The sequence below is a fragment of the Cyphomyrmex costatus genome, unplaced genomic scaffold (genome assembly GCF_001594065.2).
Source record: "Cyphomyrmex costatus isolate MS0001 unplaced genomic scaffold, Ccosl1.0 scaffold205, whole genome shotgun sequence".
In the NCBI taxonomy this organism is placed as follows: Eukaryota; Metazoa; Arthropoda; class Insecta; order Hymenoptera; family Formicidae; genus Cyphomyrmex; species Cyphomyrmex costatus.
The window spans coordinates 577,556-597,568 of NW_017276095.1; the positions used below are offsets into that span (position 1 = coordinate 577,556).

The following is a 20,013-nucleotide window of genomic DNA, read 5'->3' on the forward strand; positions in this document are numbered from 1 at the left end:
CTCGCTCTTTCCCGCCGACGCGATACCCCGCCAACGCGGCTTGGTCAGGTACGTTTGGTCTCTCTCTGGCCTCACGCCGCGCGCAAGTCGTCGGCTCACTCGCTCTCTGTCCTTCGTCGAGCACGCATCCCCCGCGAGCCACTTCCTCGAGCGCGCGCTGAATCCGTCCTTGTTCCCGTCGGCGAATTTCGCGGCGTTCTCCTCTACCTCCGCCACCTCCTCCTTCTCCTCCTCCTCCTCCTCCTCCTCCTCGTCGTCCTCCTCCACCTCTTCCTCCTCCGCCGCTTCCTCCTGCTCGCCGCGTCCTCCTCATCTCCTCCGAATGCCGTGCGTCCTCAGCACGGAGCGCCGAATGCCATTTCACTTTCGTTGGGCTTCGCCGCGTAGGAGATCGGGCCCTGCCAGGAATTATCCTCTCGTTCTGTGCGCTCGTAATCTCCTCGTACCCGCGTATTTCGGCCGGCTTTCTCGCGACTGCGTCGTCGTCCGCAACGACAACGACGACCAAGACGAAGACGACGACGACGACGGCGACGGCGACGACGACGAGAACGATCACGTCGACGACCACGGCGACGATCACCGCGACACGTTTTCTCGCAGTGACTTCCCGACGACTTCTGCCTCCACCTCCGCGTCGTCCTCCCTCTCGCCCGTCGTCGCCGCCGTCTTCTCTTCTTCTTCTTCTTCTTCTTCCTCCTCCTCCTCCGCTCTTCCTTTTCCTCGTCCTCTGTCTGCTTCCCGGCCGTCACTTCCTCCACCTCCTCCTCCTCCTCCTCCTACTACTACCGCCGCTACTATTACTACTCTTCTTCTTCTTTCGCCACCTCCTCCGCCTCCTCCTCCTCCTCTTCTTCTGTCTCGACGAGGGACCCTTCGCCCACGGAGCGCCGCAGCCAGGTGAGTGATAAACGATATAACTTCCTTCGCACCCGGATACGATAGACCGGAGCGTCGTCTCTCGCGAGAAGCAGCGCGTCGCGTCGCGTCGCGCCGCGATATCGCTCGACGGCCGCTGCAGGGCGATGGGCATTGCTCCCTCGGTGGATCATCGGCGAGAGGAAGAAGACGACGGCGGGTGGTGGAGAACAAGGGAGAGAGAACGGGACGGGTGAACTTTATGCGGGTACGAGGGTTCCGTCACGTCGCGCCGTGCCGTGTCGAATCTCAAACGATCGTAGAGTCAGCGCGCACACGTCACGCCGAACGACGGAACCGCCGCGCGCCGCGCCGTTTCGAGATATTTTTGTGCCGGACGCACAACGCTCGTTGCAGAAGTATGCGCCGGTCGCGGCCGTCGGCCTCCCCAACATCGGCCCCGTCTCGGCGCGATCCGGATTTGTTTCGCTCGTGGAACGTTCTCGTCGCCGGAGCTTCGTTGCACTTCGCCTCCACCGAAGTTCAAACGTATAATGTCGATCCTCCCACTTTTCGATGTATAATTTCACGTTAATCGCGGCTCAATTCTATAAGAATTAGAAAAAGACGAAGGAAGTAAATTGTATCGAGAGAAGAAAATCATCAAGTTTGATTAGGAATTTGATAAATGCGCCTCGACGCGCTTTGGTACACGCTGAAGATCACACACAAAAGTATGTGTGTGTAGGATGTGCAAACTGGTTCGCCAACTCATAAGTCGCCACACATATTGTTTAGCAGAATTTATATAAATCGTTTCGATGTGCTCTGTTTCAAGCGCTTGTTTTTATGCTTTAATAAGTTCGTGTGTGTGTCTGTGTGAGTGTATTTTTCCCAAAATATTTATAAATATATTTTACCTCAACAAAGGAAAATACTTAATACTTCGTGATACTTTGTACGGATTAATTGCAGATATTAAGAAAAGATGAAGCTTGATATAGATTAATTAATAAGAACCAGAAAAATTAGGTATTTAATTTTGATGAATAAAACAAATTTGTGTATGACGAATGTGTTTTACGTTCAAAGATACGAATTCACTCACTCGAGGGTCTCACAATGGCTTTTCCTCGAACGACTCGCGAATGTGTTTACACTTGTGAGACCAAAACGACGACGAATACGTTTACCGCGATCAACACTAAGAAAACCACACGACTACATACTATCGCAATTGACACGCGCGATTTTTAGTCGCGAGTAGACGTGTAGCTGTCGGACCGGTTTCACCATCGCATCGGCTAATGCTAACCGATCCTCCTTCCTTCTTTGTCTATATCGTTGCTGAAGTACTAATCTGTAAAGAGACGAGACATGAATCAATCTGCAGTTGAGATTGATATTCATAAAGTCTATCATCACTGAGACTTGTTCGAATTGTCGTCAGTTGTATTGTTTTTAGTAAAATAAATATTCTATATAATAAAACAGGTATATATTCACGTTTTTGAGAGACAAAGAATATGAGCTCTCGAGTCACGAAGGCAAGTTTTTACATATTCATTTCGATCCAGAAATTCGTCAATTCTTACGAGATCTGTCCACGTTTATTAGGCAATAGGAAGACTAAAGAATTAATAGCTGTATAATCCGATAATTTCAATTAATTTGAATTTTCTACTCTCGACAGCAATTTGTATCTTTCGCGAATTGATGAATTTAGTGAATTTGCATGCTTCGATTCGATACTCCGAGATTGAAACAATATTACGGAAAATTTTATAACGTCCGGCATATTGACGATATTACGGAACATTGGATGACAAATGTTGAAGAATCGTGTCGATACGAGAATTATTGATGAGACAATAAACAAAACACTTTTATATACGGCAATAAATTTTGCAACTGTTGTAAATTGTGTAGCAAAACCTTTTAACAATTTCTTTGACTTAATAAATCTCTTGTCGAATTTTTATGAGATACAATACGAAATACGAAGAATATTATTTATTTAAATAAAACACAATAGAAGTAATGGGTTTACCAAAAATCTCTCTAGTCGTGCCTGTCCTATTTTTGCCAAATTAAACTACTTTTTTCGCGCGGATATTTTTAGGGCACATTTTTAAGTTACTAAAATAAATAAATTAACAACGAGCGCCTTGATGTTGCGAGACTGATAACGTTACGATTTTTCTTTGGTATTATGATGGATGTATTGTTTCGTGGGATAACGTCGTTGCATGAAGCGATATGTAAGGTAATGACGACACGTGTTGCCGATGACTCTTAAGCTGCGTACACACCGTATCGCGAATTGCTCTTTAACTATATTAACTCTTTAATATCAAAGAATGACTCCGAACATAGATATTACAATTTTTTATTTATAACCCGCTCCTTGAGAATTTTAACGACAAAATTTTTCATTTTTTTTACCCAGAGATATCAATTATATAGGTTTTTTTTTTACTTTGAGAAACTTGAGAATTTGTAAAAATATTTTAATATATAAATATAATATGATTTTATATGTTTTATTACACTTTTTTTATACTAAGTGTTTTTTAAATAACGCTCACTGAGTGCTATTTCTGATAAAAAAAACTGAGTCGAAAAATCCTGTACCATTTTGCAATTTTCGCAATAGCGAGTAATATTAATTTCTAAAAATTACCGAATAAACGGATAAAATCGACACGTAGGACAATTTTAAGACATTTTTCAGTGCTCCTTATCTAAAATTTTTGAAGATGTTTCTTAATGTACTCTTAACGATATTTTGAAGTTGTCTTATGCGAGTAGACATTTTGCTCATTGGGTAACTAAAAAAAATATTGTTACGAAAATTATAAAATGGTAAAAAACTTTTCGATTCAGTTTTTCATCAGGAATGACACTATATGATATTAACGGGCGCTATTTTAGAAACATCCTGTGTAATTATATACTATAAGGGGGGAGGATCTGAAACTGTGTTACGGCGAAACTAGTTGGCCATTGTATTAAAAGTATACGCTGTTCTCAGATCAGAAATAATATTAATAATATATATATAATTTAAAAGAAATTGTAAGATTTCGTAAAAAATTGTGAGCATTTATAACGCAATCATACATATTAATTCATGATAGTTCTACGTAATTGATAAGTTAAACGAAAGTCACAATATTTTACGCAATGCTCTTATCGCTTAGCATTTTCTCAACGTAGTCAACGTACGTGAAAAGCACAGCGATTTTTAATTCTGAGTGAGTTTGATAGCACTGTCATGCGGGCGATCGATGAAAAGCAATCGATGCCAAAAATACGTGACGGAAAACAGTATACGTCTTGTTAACATTTGGAGCATCTACAGCTGAATTTCCAGTGAGAAGACGCGCTCGTAAAGCCTCGTGTCCACGGTGCTGAAACTCAGACCGAGTTCCAGCATCGCGGACGCAGGACTTAAAAGCAGAATACGGAGATAGTTCTTCTTTTCTTGGAGACACGAATCGAGGGTGACTAGTTCTTAGGAGAGAGGCCTTTAAACTGTCGGCGAAGCCAGGCCGTTCCCCCATTATCCGACTCCTCTGCTCCACATTCGTAAATATCCGATTGCGCCTGTACTGTTGATCGTAGCGCGGATCGCAGCTAGTTAAACTTCCCTTATCTATATCTGCATTATCGAGAAAATCAGGGGATAACCGCAGCTAAGATTCTATGAAAAAGGAATTTTAATTCTGTGACAGATTGGTACAACAGATTTATGTTGGCACCAATGTAGATTTACTCTAATCTCAATTCAATTCGAACTCTTTATTTTTTTTTAATTTTTAGAAGTAGAAAAAGATGAAGTTGAACGACAAGATTATAAAGTTAATTTATATTGGTTAAAAAAAAAACGGGCTTTAGTGTCGTAATTGATCTTGTTACATATAAAAAATTTGTTTCGCTGATAACTTTCTTCTTGCAATCTTTTAATCGTTAACGTACCATCCATATTTAACGTTTAGAAATGTTTGTAAAAGTATTCTCGTGACAATTAATGCGAGTAGAAGAGAAATAATAGTATACTTTAGTATCTAACAAAATAAGTATTATTTTAGTATGTCATATTTTTTACATCGCTATACGCATCACACGAGATATTTCGAAATATTGATCTCTTTTTAGTATCTACAGTGATAAAGTCTGACAAGATAAAGTATTGACAATAAAATAACATCGATATATCTCTGCTATTTATTATTTTACTTTGTTAACTAAGCATCATTATATATTATACACCATGCCAGAGAAATTTCAAGATATACGTATCAGCTCGGTATCGACGGTGTCAATCGAAAGTGGAACACTGTCATCAACGAATGACAAAATATTGATGCTTCGGTGTCATGTAGATATCCTACGCGATCCCCATTCCCCTCGAATGCACCTTCGCGAAAGACTGCGAAAAGACACCTGCTGGTCGTATTCTTACGTTTATACTCGAAGGCGAGCACGTGCTGCGGCCAGGGTCGCGCTTTCATTCAGAAAGGAGGTTATGCAGCAACGCAGAAGAGAAAGAGAAAGAGAGAGAATGTTATACTCGTGACGCCCGTTACATTATCAATTCCGTTATGGCGCCGTATTCGTAATAGTGGAGACGACCCTACGACCGTCTTCGGGGGATCCCCTTGCGCCTCCTCTTCTCACCGACGTGCTTTTGCCTCATGTCTCTTTTTCCTTCTCTCTCTCTCTCTCTTCTTTTTCTTCTTTTCTTTCTTCTCTCTATATAAAGCACCGTACTTTCCCTCAGTACGCTCTCTTGGCGAACAACCCCTCCGCTCCCATTGCCTTTCCTCCTACCGCGTCCTTCTTTCCATTTCCGTGAAACCTTTCCACGAAGGTCGAGCTTTTTTGCGGATTTGCACCTGTTGGACCTCGCCTGCGCGCTTCAATCGCTCCCTTATTTCTTCTCGTATAGGAAAGCCGCTCGTTTCACTCGCGAGTCGAACACGGAGAAGTCTTTCCGATTCGACCAATGGATTTCTCGTACTTAGACTCGTACGAACTTTTCATGTGTCCGATGCTCTGACACTTTCGTAAATTATTCATCAACTCGGAAACGAATGAACAAATCGATTTCATCGACAAGCAAATTCATTAACGCAAAAATGCTTGTTGCAGCAAACGCGATTCCTCGAATGAAAAACGATCCTGGTGACTTTTAGTTGGAGGTACAGTATATATGTACTACACCAGTTTTAGGAAACATTTAATGCACTACAGAAAGTTTGGCGATGATCCTTACTTACAATTTTGGTAAAAGTCTCGCAACTTCATGTTTGTTTCATACGTGAAACTGCATGAACACCGCTGTAATGTTACAGAATTAGATGTCCTCCATTTGAAAGTACAAGGTACTTTTTTACGTCTTTAAGTCTTATAAGCACGCTTTCCAGAAGTTTTTTTTTTCCTGAAGAAGAAACCACGGGGGGGTAGAACTTAACTTGGCAATTCAGAGTATGATAATGCAAGTTGTAATAACTTTAAAAACTCGAATTACACCGCAAACAAATATAAGCAAACTGTCCTCCGAAAAGACAATTGAAGCTGGCAACTGATCTTTTTTTCACGATGAGAAAGCACGAGGCTAATGAAACTTCGCTAGGCTGGATATATTACTTCTGGCTACATCGTTTACTCGGTGCGAGAATTATTTATTCTTTTTACGAATTTGGAAATTCGCGTGTATCGATCGCGATCGACGTACACGGCTCGAAAGAAAACACCCGCGAGCCGAAACCGGAGCTGCCGGGGAAGTGAAAAGAGAATCAGGTCTTTTTTCGCCACTGTCTCGCATCAATTAGTCCGCAGGATAATTGGTCGGCCGATGCCCTTGAACCCTAAGTATTGATTGGTGAGGTCGGATTCTGCCGGTGTGGCGGTGTGTCCCTCTTGCCTCCGAACCGATGGCACCACCCCTATGCATCCACCTCCGAACCGACCAACCAACCAACCACCCGCCCCGCCGCCACCGTCGCCGCCGCCGCCGCCGCCGCCGCCGCCTAACCCCCCGCAACGAACCCCCTTTCGTTCTCCCGATACGCCCCGCGCGTGCAACCCTTCGTCCGTGGTTCTCCAAGTGCCGTCGCCGTTAAAGCACCGCGTGTCGGCAAAGGTTTTTCTGCCCTTTATTTATTTAATTGAACTACGAAACGCCATTTTCCACGAGCGCAATTCGAAACCTATACACCACTCCCTCCCTCACTCTCCGACTCTTTCGCTCTTCTCTCTCTCTCTCTCTCTCTCTCTCTCTCTCTACATCCCTCTCCGCATCCTTTGCTGTCGAACTCGAGCAGCGACAACGCCAGCGAAATTCCACCGAGGGAATTCCACCGAGAATCGAACGTCATTTCGTTCGGATACACGGAGATGCGGCTCATTGCACGGTAATTTCATTGCAACGGACGAGACCCCTCGTTGTACGTTCGTGGCCCCCGCCGAATTTGATTTATCGTGTAACGTGCCTGTCTCGCGAGGACACAGATCCGCTCTTTGTGCGTTTACAGTTACGGAACATCTATCAGTTTTCTGATACAATCAAGCGCATTATTAAACCGTATACACAACCCTGTTTTTTTAAAGAAACTGTTTTAATCATGTCTAATTGAGTAACTAGGTTTACATTATTCACTATAATATAAAACCAAATTTAATAAAGTTGATTGTAATGTTTGCAATTATCTATATCACCGTTATTTTTAATTTCTGTTAATGCGTAATTTTTTATTTACTTAATTCGCTGTATTATGCATAATAATTCGAAGCTAATTGTTTATTTATAAATGAAATAGGTTTGATCAATTTTCATTAAGTTTGAATCTCGAGCAACATTATCGAAGTATTTTTTAATTTTTGATCACAGAGATGCGGATAAATTCGTGCACTGACGATTTTTCTGTCTTTTTTTTGTATTACTATATCATCGTTAAGCACTTCTTGCGTTTTAATTCCTCGTTGCTTATAATAAATTATAATTCTAAAGCTAAAGCATACCGTAAAGAATATGGGCGTCAAATTTGAAGGCGGTGATATCTCAACATTTAGTACACAATGTGAATGTTTACACACAGACATTTCACCAATAAATTGTCCATAATTGCGATGCATTGCGTTAAATTACTCTTACACTGTAACAAGTAGAGCGACACGACAATTCTTAATATTACAAATCCATTAGTTGCGGCGCGATAAAATTGGATACTTGACAATTTTGCCCCAATTGCGAATCACTCAATCCGATCCATTAACCGATAGAGAACGAATGCTGTTAAAACAGACAATGTGTACTGAAATTATAAAGCGTCATGCATTGTTATCGAGTGTCCTTCAATTACACGGTGAAAGTGGTTGTAGCATTGGAAGAATAGTGATGTATGGAGACCTTTTCTACAACTGACTTTGTTCAACAGCTGACTTTATCACTTTCATGAAAAACTGGGAAAACTTGGAAATGTTGACAAATTTCTGAAATGATATGATCCTTCTTGACGCTAAGATATAAATATCGCTATTAAATCTTTGGATCTCGGTAATTCATTTAAATTAATATCAAACTTTATAACAAACTTTATAAATTAACATTATCTGCATTATACTGAAAAGAATAAATAAATTTTAGTAAATATTTGTTTGAATTGTTCTAAGTGTTTACTAAATTTATACAAATACTTATTTAAAATATAAAAACCATAAATTTAATCTATCATTTTCTTATTGAATAAATATTTATTTGGTACTATTCAAAGAAATATGTATTAAAATTTAGTAAATTTTTTTCATTGTGCAGCATCGGGAAAAGATTGAAAGTAATGATATCGCATTTTTGCATTCTCCTAAACTTAATTCGATTTGATGCTATTTAGCATGCCAAGTATGCAGTATTGAGATTAAATTTCCACCACGTCTTCAATTTCCAACACTGACGTCTTAAAAAAGATTCAAGCATTCTAATACATTCATGAGAAGTTATTATTGTTGTCTCTGACGCTCCGGATTCGGAATGCACGCATAAAGAACCGAGGCGTGCGGTCCTCTTTGGGAAAAGTCGCACCGCTGTCATTGCCATTGTCGTCGTCCTCATCGGGGTGGTCGTCCGCTCGTTTTCTCATTCGTCTCGACGGAGACGCTCGATTATCGCATGCCCCGCGACCCGACCAGCGCCATCAAACTCCCGAGCCGCCGAGATCGAAGATCCGCGGACGTTTCGGGCGGCCGTGCACGCCCGGCCGTAACGAGCCGGCGAACGAGCGTAGGTACGAGAGAGAGAGAGACTGGGTGAGAGAAAGGGACAGGCGGACGCGTGTGCGCGCGTGGAAACGCTTGGAAGTCATTGGTGTCGATGCCGTTGTGAGCACCGAGAGAAACGAGAGAGAGTGAGCGAGTGTGCGTGCGTATCGGGGGTTGGGGGGGGTGGTCGATACGGCCCTGGGGCCGCGACAGCCGCGTTGGAGGCCTCCCCATTCTTCCTGCAGGCGTTTTTGCCTCCGCCACGTTTCAGCCCTCTCTCCACAACCCCTTTCCCTGACCGCGCCATCCTTCTTCCTCTCAGTCACCCTCTTATTCTCTATGCGTTTCTCTCTCTCTCTCTCTCTCTCTCTCTCTCTCTCTCTCTCTCTCTCTCTCTCAAAAAAAAATCTCTCTCTCTCTCTCTCTCTCTCTCTCTCTCTCTCTCTCTCTTTTCTTCGCTGAATTTTTCTCTCTCCCTTTCCTTTCCATCTCACTCTTGTCGCCGCTTTCTCTCTCTTTCCCCCGCCCCTTCTCTCGCTTGCTTTCCTCGTCGCACTCTCAATCCATCCAGCCCGATCTGCCATCTCACCCTCCGATTCTCCACCCACGCAACGCGTTCCAGCCGCCACTGACACCCCCTGTCGTCTCCCCGCCGATGCAACCTGCCTGTGCCTCTGTCCCTCAGTTCTCTTCCTCCTTCCATCCCCTCTGCCTTGCCGTTACTCCACCGCGGTGCCACTCTCACGCCGCCGGCAACCGCGCAGACCCCGCCTAATCGTGCCACCCCCGGCTTGATTAAAGAACAGAGAGGCCCTGGCGTGCGAGGGTTGCTGCCGTTAGGTCTTCTCTCTTTCGCTCTCTCTCTCTCTCTCTCTCTCTCTCTCTCTCTCTCTCTCTCTCTCTCGTTTTTTTTTTTTGCTTCTTCCGCGGGCGTCATCGTTCTTCTTCTCTTGGTCATCCTTCAGTAGGATCCTTCAGAGCAAGCTCCTTATACATATAGAGCTCGACCACGTGGACGTTCTAACATCCAGAGAAGTCACGCGACTTGACGGTTACGCCACGCGGAGGTGGCGTCCATCATCTTTCTTCTCCTCGTGACCTCACTTCTTCCTCGTTTCGCCGTTCATTCGTTTCTTAAACTTCCCTCTCCTCCTCTCTTGCGCCGAGATTTCAAGGTTACTTCGAGAGGATATATATATTGCGGGGACTTGTAACGAACCTTTATACGTCGTATACTTTATTTTAAATACACATATTCAAATATACTAGCTCCTTTTTGGATTAGCTCTATAATTAGAATTTGATTCTTCTTGAGAAAATTAGTCATAAACTTAAAAAAATCCTAATACATATTTATTCATATATTATTTTACAAAATAATTTACACACACATTCTTATTATATGATGGCTTCGGTAATACTCGATCGATATTTACTCAGTTGTAAATTTCCGCAGAGTCTCTCTACGCAAAAATACTTGTGTTTCCCAAATATATAATTTCCGACTAATTCGCACGTTCGTGAAAGCTGAATGAGAACAAGCGTCTTTTCGACGATATAGTTTTCCAAGAAGTGAATTTCATCGGTGAAAAACCGGTGTCGTGGACGTGTCGAATTGTTGCAACTGGATCGTCGAAACTGGATCGCCGGGGCGCTGATTTTCAGAAGCGACATTTGGTGGGTGAACGGACGGTGCTCGACGTCGACGCCGCGGCCGCGGCCGCCGCCGCCGCCACCGCCGCCTCCGTCTCCACCACCGCCGACGCCCGTCGCCGAGGCGGGATGAAATTGCACCGCCGCCGGGCGGAACGAGATGCCGGGACGACGAGCTCTCGCGCGAGAAATATGCAAATCCAATCGGACCGGACCCGCGCGGTCCGCCTCTCTCGCAAAGCGGTTTACCGAAATGAGTATTTTTCTATTCCGCGTCCGCGCCTTGATTCTCGAGCGCGGCGTTTCCGCGCGCATTTCCGCACACGCTCACCTCGATTATACGATGCCGTTAATTAACGAATTAATTGCTCGCTCGTGGCGAACGTGTGGCGATTCCTCCACGCGGTAGACGCTAACTTACAAATCCCCCCTTCGACGGTAATTTTTGATACAAAAGCTCACGTAGTTAAAATAAATAAATGCGTTGTTTAGATATCGACTAAGATACTCTCTTTCAATTCTTTCGAGTGGAATCTTACTGTGAAGAGAGTGAAAATTGAATTTCAAAGACACAGTCTTGAAAAAGAGGGGGTTCAATTCTTAATCCTTAAGGCCCGGTTTTGCGTCATCTGGTGAACTTGTAGTTTATACTTAACCTCTTTTAACTTTTTAAAACCATTAAACATCGTTTTTTTTAAATTAATTAAAATATTATTTGAATTCTTATATAAAATATTCTCTAAAACGTTTACAGTGAATCTCACTCTAAAAGAAAAGATTGGCTGCTGCAGTAATTTAGATGGTAAAATGTGACACAGCATTTTTAATTAGCTACAGTATCCAATTTTTGGCTGCAGCAACCAAAAATTGGCCGCTGCAACCAATTAAAAGTGCTGTGCCATATTCAGCCAATCTTTTTTATCAGTGCAAGTGAAATCTCTTAATAAGTTTAACTTTTCTGATTAACTCGTGGTTAGACTTAACCTGATGATAACGTAAAAAATTTTTCTAAGCTATGATTAATCACTGAACTAATAGTTTTATAATGTGTGTGATAAAAAATTAAAGGAATTCAATAATTAACGATAGCTAGAAAAATATAATATTTACATTTTTTTTGTCATAAGATTAAGTCTGACTATGAGTTAATCAGAAAATAAAAAGGCTAAACTTATTCAGTGCGATTTCACTCTTCAGAATAAGATTCACTCTAAACGTTTTAGAGAATATTTTAAGAGAATTTAGATAATATTTTAATTAATCTTAAAGGAACACACATGTTTAAGGGTGCAGTCACAATAGAAGGAATAAGGAATTAGGAATAAGGAATAAGAAATTAGCCTATCAGAAACTATGTATACCAATGTATCCGATTTCTGATAGGTTAAGATTTCTTATTCCTTATTCCTTCTATTGTGGCCGCACCTTAATGGTTTTAGAAATTATATGTTACTAACCACACACACACCCAACTACGTATGTTCTTCGTTAAATAGTTCTTAAATCGCGTAGATATCGTTTAAATGCGGTACGTTATGCGCCGTACAATCTACAATACACGGAGTGAGAAATTTACCAATCACACAGTCGAATGTGAGAAAAATAATCGAGTGTGATTGGTCAATTTCTTGTGCTTTACTCTTGTGCTTCTTACTTCGTGTATTGTAGACGGCGCATTACTTTTGAACTTGCTTTTGAAGTTACACGCCGAGTTTTAGCAATTTATAGCGTTTTCCCTTTCTTCCACAGTCGCTCTTGAAGACGGCCGACCAGCTAAAGATCAAGGGCCTCTGCGAGGTGCCAGAGAACAGGGACGGTCCGCCACCCGTAAGTCTGAGCTCGCCGCCGAGAGAGTCCGGCACCCCGAGGTTGAACTACACGAAGCTGAAGAAGCACCATCAGAGATACAAAAAACCCAGACTCGAGCGGCCCACATTCGAACCGCGTCCTACCGATCCGAGGCACTACGATCGCTACAAGGAGGAAGAGGCCAACGATTACAGCCGTGATAACAAAGAGGTAATTTTGTCGGCCTGACAATCACACTCTTTAAATCTGAATCAATGGATAGTCACTGATATTCCAACAATGACATGCAGGGGGAATCAAAGAATTCACCGTGAGTTTCAACTAAAAAATCAATGAAACGTAGAATTCCTAATTCTCTAGATTCTTTAAATTCTCTAAAACTCTTTTAGAGTAAATCTCACTCTAAAGAGTGAAGTCTCAAAGATGGAAAAAGTGAGTCACTTTTTTTCAAGGTTGGCTCAATCTTCACTTTTCAGAGTGAGATTTCATTCTAAAAAATTTAGAGAGTATATACCTAACCTTACCTTTGTGCATAAATTCAATTTATCGTATACGCCGTATACGGTATTGGAATTGATACGCAAATATCGGTTTTAATTACGTTTTAATTACATAATGATCAAACTCTCTTTCTGTTTCAATTAAATTTCACTTTTCCATTTGAATTTTATCACTTCTCATTGAAATTTATAGAGAAACTAAGCTTTTCAATCCTCAGCTTTAATGCTGGCATTCGAATTATCAAGACTTAATTCTAAATGATGTTTTAAAAATATCGGAAAGAATGTTTGACGTTCATAATTACTTACCTCCGTCGTCCGTCGATCATGTGAAATTTTTGCACATTCCATCAGCAATCTGGATCTTTGTGTTTTAGTGCTGATTTTTATCAGTTGTGTGTATAAAAATCTGAAGTTCTTGCGAAAGCTTTAATAATAAATTTTTAGAAGTCAAATTATATTTTACTTATTAGGAGTACAAATTAGTTCGGTCCGTTTTCCAAAAGATGATCGTCTCCAAAGACCAGTCATTTTTTCGAGATGGAATTCGAAAATTGCCCGAGAGATGGGAAAAAGTAGTAGCCAGCGATGGACAATACTTTAATTAATCTGTTCATTAATTTTGTTTTGAAATAAATGCATTTTTGAACACAAAAAAACGGACCGAACTAATTTGGACACCTAATATTTTTTACAAATTTAAATTTATCTACCAGATAGATAACAATCAAAATATTAACTATGCCTTCAAAGTCCAACTTGATCGGTGAAGGGTCATTTATAACATATAATAATTCTGAGATTTTTAAAAAAATTTCTTAAGTTAATTACGCGTAGCCAGACGTCATTTGTTAGATTAGTTCGTTAACGTGATTCATTATTTGATATTCAATTCTTGACAGAATTCATATGTGAGCTCAATAAAATTTGTTTTTTGATCACTGTAATTATAAAAAAATTGTTTATATTATAAAAGAGAATCATCGCAGTAGATAGTCTATTTGATCGTAACAATAATGGAAAATTGATCTTGTAACGCGTTAAAAAGATGAAGTGAGGCATAGGTACAAACGCAATGGTTCTCCCGTGTTGGCGGGCGCGCGGTTCGATCTCGTCAGGGTCGACGCTAAATTCGTACCGGATATTCCGCAGAACCATCGGGACTGGCAGGCTGAAGATGAAGAGTGCACGGAGACAGCAACAGTAGCAGTAGTACTGGACACTTGCCAACGTAATAATAATAACAATAACAACAACAACGGTAACGGCACGAGTAACAATAGTAAGTAGATCAATAGAGATTTTTGCCCCACACCTGGATATATGTCGGACTTTATTTTCTTTTTCCTTGTCTATTTCTCGTGAAACGTAAATCTATTTTTCATTTTCAGAAAAATTGCAGTATTAATTTTCAATTCTTTTTTTTTCTTTTTCTTTCTCTCTCTTTCATTTATTCAAATTTTTTTAAATAATATTTATCTTATACATACATGCATACATACATCCATACATACATACATATATACATATATATTATACGCTTTAAAATAATATATCTCATATAATATGTGCATTTTGCATTTCAGTAAATAAATAACTTATGATCAAATTTAAAAAAAAAAAAGACAAGAAGACACTTGCGTCGCGATTATTCGGAAGTTTCCAGGTGTGGGGCGATTTACTGTTTTCAAGATCGATTTGGACGGATCCCTTTCACGTCGAATAAAAAGGTGACATGTTCTGTCACACAGGGCTAGGGCATTATGGCCACCATCCAGATCCCGGAGAGGTCGATTTGCCCCCCGAGACCCAACCTACCCCACCCAGCGCCACTCTGGTCGGCACTACCATCACCCACTTGAGGGATCCGGATCATCATACAGGTATAAAATTTTACGTTGCTCGAGTACCGTTCCTTATCTCGAAAATAGCGGTTCTCGACGACGATCGCTACAATTGTGCATGACTATAAAACGACATAAAATAATTGTTTTTAATCCTTATGAATTCACTTTCTTTAAATCAATTTTTGCTAACGAACAGTACGAAATGAAATCAGAACAGACATATAATAGTTACAAAGCTTCTAACTGGACTTGGTTGCGGAAAGATATCGTGAGATGCTTCTTTGTTATGAAAAAGACAATAAAAGGAGAACGATGTGCATATTTTAAGAAGTATGAAGGACTTTTTTAGCACGCAAATGCAGTAAAAAATACAATTTCCAAGATAACAATTTACAATACAATTTCAAGAGAATAATATTTAGTAAGCATATGTATAGGTCTATCGAGAAATTTATCGGAAAAGAATAAAAGAATTATAAAATGATTTGTTTAATTGTGTCAATTTTATAACACTGATAACTTGGCCTTTTAACGCATGTCACATGGATCACCAGTGACCCACACTGGACTTTCCATTCAGACCGTTTAATGTTTCGACTATAAAAAAAAACGTAATTGTATTATAGAATAATAGTTTATATCATACGTGAATACATAATTATGATACATGATGCAGTACTTGATACATTATACTTATAATATATGATGCAGTACTTGGTACATTAGATCACATCTTCTTTATAATGATATTTATAATTAAATTATCATGAAATACATATGTTATTTAACGAATGTAGCAAACAAAAATATCGCGAGTTACCAACGTGGTAGTCAAATTAGTTAAAATTCGCCAACATGAAAGAACGTGTTAAGTTAAAAATATTTCTTCGTAAGCTTTCTCTCTTATTGACTTAGAATGTGCGTCACTTTCGCGAGCGCTATACCTTAATGATCAAATATATTCAGTTATAATAGTATGATCATCTGATAGATGATCATCGTGTCTTATTTTGCCCATCGCGTGCGGTTTCTTGGTCCATGTCGTACATTTCCCTCGGACGTTAGGGCGCGGTGAGGGGTAAAATATTACCGGACTGAAAGTACAGCCGGTCATTAGGCGGACAGGGAATCAAAATAATTGGCCTAATCATGCTTAACTGGTCGCGATTAGATTTGCGTTGCTCGGTCCGCAGCAGCAGTCCACGCAACCTCATTTAGCGTCCTTCCGCGTCCAGTTTCGCCTTCGACAGCGCTTGCTTATCGATCCTCAGGTAGCATCGAAGCTTACCGAGTAAACTTTCGTGAGTCCCGCGGTGAAGATATATATCGTCGCGAAAGTTATTACCGAGTTTCCTCGGTGCAAAGCGCCAACAGCAGCGTCGTGTCATGCCTGTTTTCCGCGATCTGTTCACAGAGATTCAGAATTGCGACAGCGTCAAGATCAAGTTTGAAACGCTGCACACGATGGACTCCTCGGACACGATCGACATAGATAGCCACATGTCGGATCGGGCGAGCGTAAGTTCAAAGAACGCCGCCGACAGCGATAACATGATGATGATAACACCGGAGCTATTGGGACTGATGCCATCGGGAAGCTCCGGTCAGTCGGACTCGGGTGAGAATAACTCGAGGGGGCACAGCGGACAATCCAGCTCGCATCATCACGGTTCGAAGTCGTGGACGCAGGAGGACATGGATGCGGCTTTAGAAGCGCTGAGGAATCACAACATGAGCCTGACAAAAGCTTCAGGTAAGAAGAAAGATATATTTCGATCTTCTCATTCGGGATATTCATCACCAATGGTTATCTGAAATCTAAGAAATTATTGGTACTTTTAATTGAAGATTTATTTTTTCGTACTATATATGTATAGGTATATAGAGCTAAAATTTTTGTGAGTAACGGTCATTGATTGCATTTGCTAATGTATTATATGTATGCATAACGACTTGTGTAAAGCAAAAAAAATTATATAAATCTATTAAAAAATGTAGTTCGTAGTATTAGTGATACCATATATGAAATAATTAAACGTGCAATTTTAATATTTCAGCAACATTCGGTATTCCCTCGACGACACTATGGCAACGGGCGCATCGATTGGGCATCGATACACCGAAAAAAGACGGCCCTACGAAATCCTGGAGTGACGAAAGTTTGAACAATGCCTTAGAAGCGTTGCGTACCGGTTCCATTTCGGCTAACAAGGCGTCCAAAGCATATGGCATACCCTCCAGCACGTTGTATAAGATCGCCAGGAGGGAAGGTATTAGATTAGCCGCACCGTTCAACGCGAGTCCCACTACATGGACACCTACCGATCTAGACCGCGCTTTAGAGGCAATAAGATCTGGTCAGACGTCCGTACAGAGAGCGTCAACGGAATACGGTATACCTACGGGAACTCTTTACGGAAGATGCAAGCGAGAAGGAATCGAGCTTAGTAGGAGTAATCCTACGCCTTGGAGCGAAGATGCTATGACTGAAGCTCTCGAAGCAGTCAGGTATCAATAAATGAAAAAAACTCTTCTCTACCTTGACTCTCTACGTTCAATAACGTATACAAATAGATCGATATATTTCAATGATTCAACTTGAGAAAACATTATATAATTAGTGTGGATTAAATTAAATTTATTTTGTATATTTTTTATTTACTGCATATATTATATATCTTGGAAACTTAAAATATTTGCAAAAAACTTAGTTTCTTTGTAAAGTTGTTTTTTTTTTTAGTTTTACAGAACACAGTGTATGAATATTTATCTATTGTATATATCTTCGAAATTTATAATATTTGTAAAAAAATTTTTTGTGAAGTTCGATTTTGTCGAACACAGTGGACGAAACTTGTATGACTGATGCAAATTTCTAATGCAAAATAAATATTTACATTGCTCTTAAATTTGCTGTTACAGATTAGGACACATGAGCATAAATCAAGCGGCAATCCATTATAATCTGCCGTATTCGTCATTATACGGACGCTTCAAAAGGGGCAAATACGAGGAACCAGTCGTCGGTGATATCTCGCAGGATGGTACAAGTCCGCATTTCCATCAGAGCCCTAACCAGAATCACTCATCCGCCCTTCCAGATCAAATGCCTTACCCGGGCAGTTGAAACTTACCTCTTTACTAGAGTATTAAGTTAGCTTGCTCCGAACTTTTCGATTCGCGGCAGCTCCTCAAACAACTCTTTAAGCAAACACGCGCGGGCGGCATTCTGAGAGATTAGATACTGATCGGAGAGAATGCTATTATGAAAACACACATCTATGATAGCGAAAAATGAAGATTTTACCCGCAGTATTAAAAATGGATTGCCGTAAGCAAGCATTATGTGTGTACATTGTATGATTTTTTTATCGTCGAAACAAGAAACGTAGATTATTCTAATTTATAAGAGTTATTTATAAAAAGAGCACACTGTACAGAGACCGAGGGGGGTGCCCCAACGAAAACTACTTTTAGCATGTAAGTCTACCTATGAAGCGTTAGATGAGAATAGATATTGCAATGGACAGTATGTATTCTTGTTAAGCGAAGACACGCAAAAAAGGAATACCATTTGTTAATTGACAGAATATTATAGCATTGGTTTTTTGAAGCAGCTTTAAATTCTAATCTCGCATTTTACATCATCGCCAAATGTTACATTTGAATTCACAAACGAATTCTTGAAGTAAAATGTTTTTTTCATGATAATTTCGCGTAATGAGGATACATTCGTGAGCATGTGTTGATAGGGATGAGAGCGTATGTATTATTTAGTGCTATTCACAAAATTTGAATACGTAATAAAAAAAAAGCGATATTTGTTATATTATGCGAATGGCTGAAACAAAATTATATAAGAACAAAATTTATTGCGATTTAAAGGATATATGAACTATTTTATTTTCTCTTGATGTATTCCACGTTTTATTTTGCACGAAATTAGCAAGCGTATTTTATTTATTTATGTTGAGCAAAATAACTTAAAGTGAGTCAGTAATTTGAAAATAGAAACAACTCGTGCCGGTAAAACGGTGTTTTGGTTACTGTAGTTCGACAGTTGTAACATGAGGAGTTTCACGAAAACTGCGCTAATAATTTAAAACATATTTCACATAATGGACTGATAATAACTAGGGTCTTTATTAATTTTTGTGTTATCAACTTTTCCGTTTTATTTGTTCCATCAATGAAAGAGGGATAAAAAAGAGATGAGTTTTCCACGATGGATAAGATGGTAAATATTTATGGAATAGATAGATACGGCTTTTAACAGTTTCTTAGAAAAATTTAAGATTCCCTCAGCTCAACTGCCACTTATATAAATATGTTACACATATTATTAATTTATCATGCTCACATCAATTATATTACATAAAAATATACATATAGATATATGCTACTTATAAATATATAAATATATATATATGTACAGTTTATATATATTTTAAATTAAAAAGTAATGCAATCAAAAAAGCGTTCGATTCATATAAGTCTAAGACTCCGTCCTTTTTTATCTTTTTCTACTAGATAGACAAATCACTTGTTTATTATAACTCCTAGACATGGGGTCTGTTTTTTGTTCCTGCACTGCCTGAACTAGTACACACGGCGCAATAAGTTAAAATGAAACAAACGTATATTTGTTTCACTTCAACTTATTACACCGTGTGCACTAGTTCAGACAGTGCAAGAACAAAAAACAGACCCATGATTTTTCGTTTTCTGGTTTGTAATTAGATTTGATCTGATAATAAAAATTATATTTTTAGCTATAATTAATCATTAAACTAGTTTTATAAGTTTTAAAAGTTTATCGATCTATCACAAAACCATCACTTTAGTGATATCTAGAAAAATACAATTTTTTTTACATTATTAGGTTAAATCTAATTACAAATTAATCAGAAAATGAAAAACTGCGTTTTTGTTAAACAGACTGTGAGAATAAAAAAATTTTATAACACAGTTTGCTCAAAATTACACGTTTATTATAAAATAATGTTACACAATTTTGAGTACTGAATATATTTTTTCAAAATACACATTAATAAAAAATGTTTATAATCAAATAAACAAAAATT

At 39.7% G+C, this 20,013-nt stretch overlaps 1 protein-coding gene across 2 annotated transcripts in view; it reads left to right on the forward strand.

Moving 5' to 3' along the window:
* The window catches only part of Psq (pipsqueak), a 38,534-nt gene extending 19,294 nt beyond the window's left edge, over window positions 1-19,240 (forward strand). The window contains exons 3-8 of one of the 2 annotated variants that reach the window (XM_018539226.1): window positions 12,523-12,792; window positions 14,235-14,364; window positions 14,813-14,965; window positions 16,344-16,682; window positions 16,987-17,437; window positions 17,852-19,240. In XM_018539226.1, the coding sequence (XP_018394728.1) occupies window positions 12,523-12,792; window positions 14,235-14,364; window positions 14,813-14,965; window positions 16,344-16,682; window positions 16,987-17,437; window positions 17,852-18,056 (1,548 nt within the window). In that variant the 3' untranslated portion in view covers window positions 18,057-19,240. The remainder of the gene's footprint in view (window positions 1-12,522; window positions 12,793-14,234; window positions 14,365-14,812; window positions 14,966-16,343; window positions 16,683-16,986; window positions 17,438-17,851) is intronic. The other variant, XM_018539225.1, reaches the window with a different exon arrangement.
* Window positions 19,241-20,013: the final 773 nt, after the last annotated feature.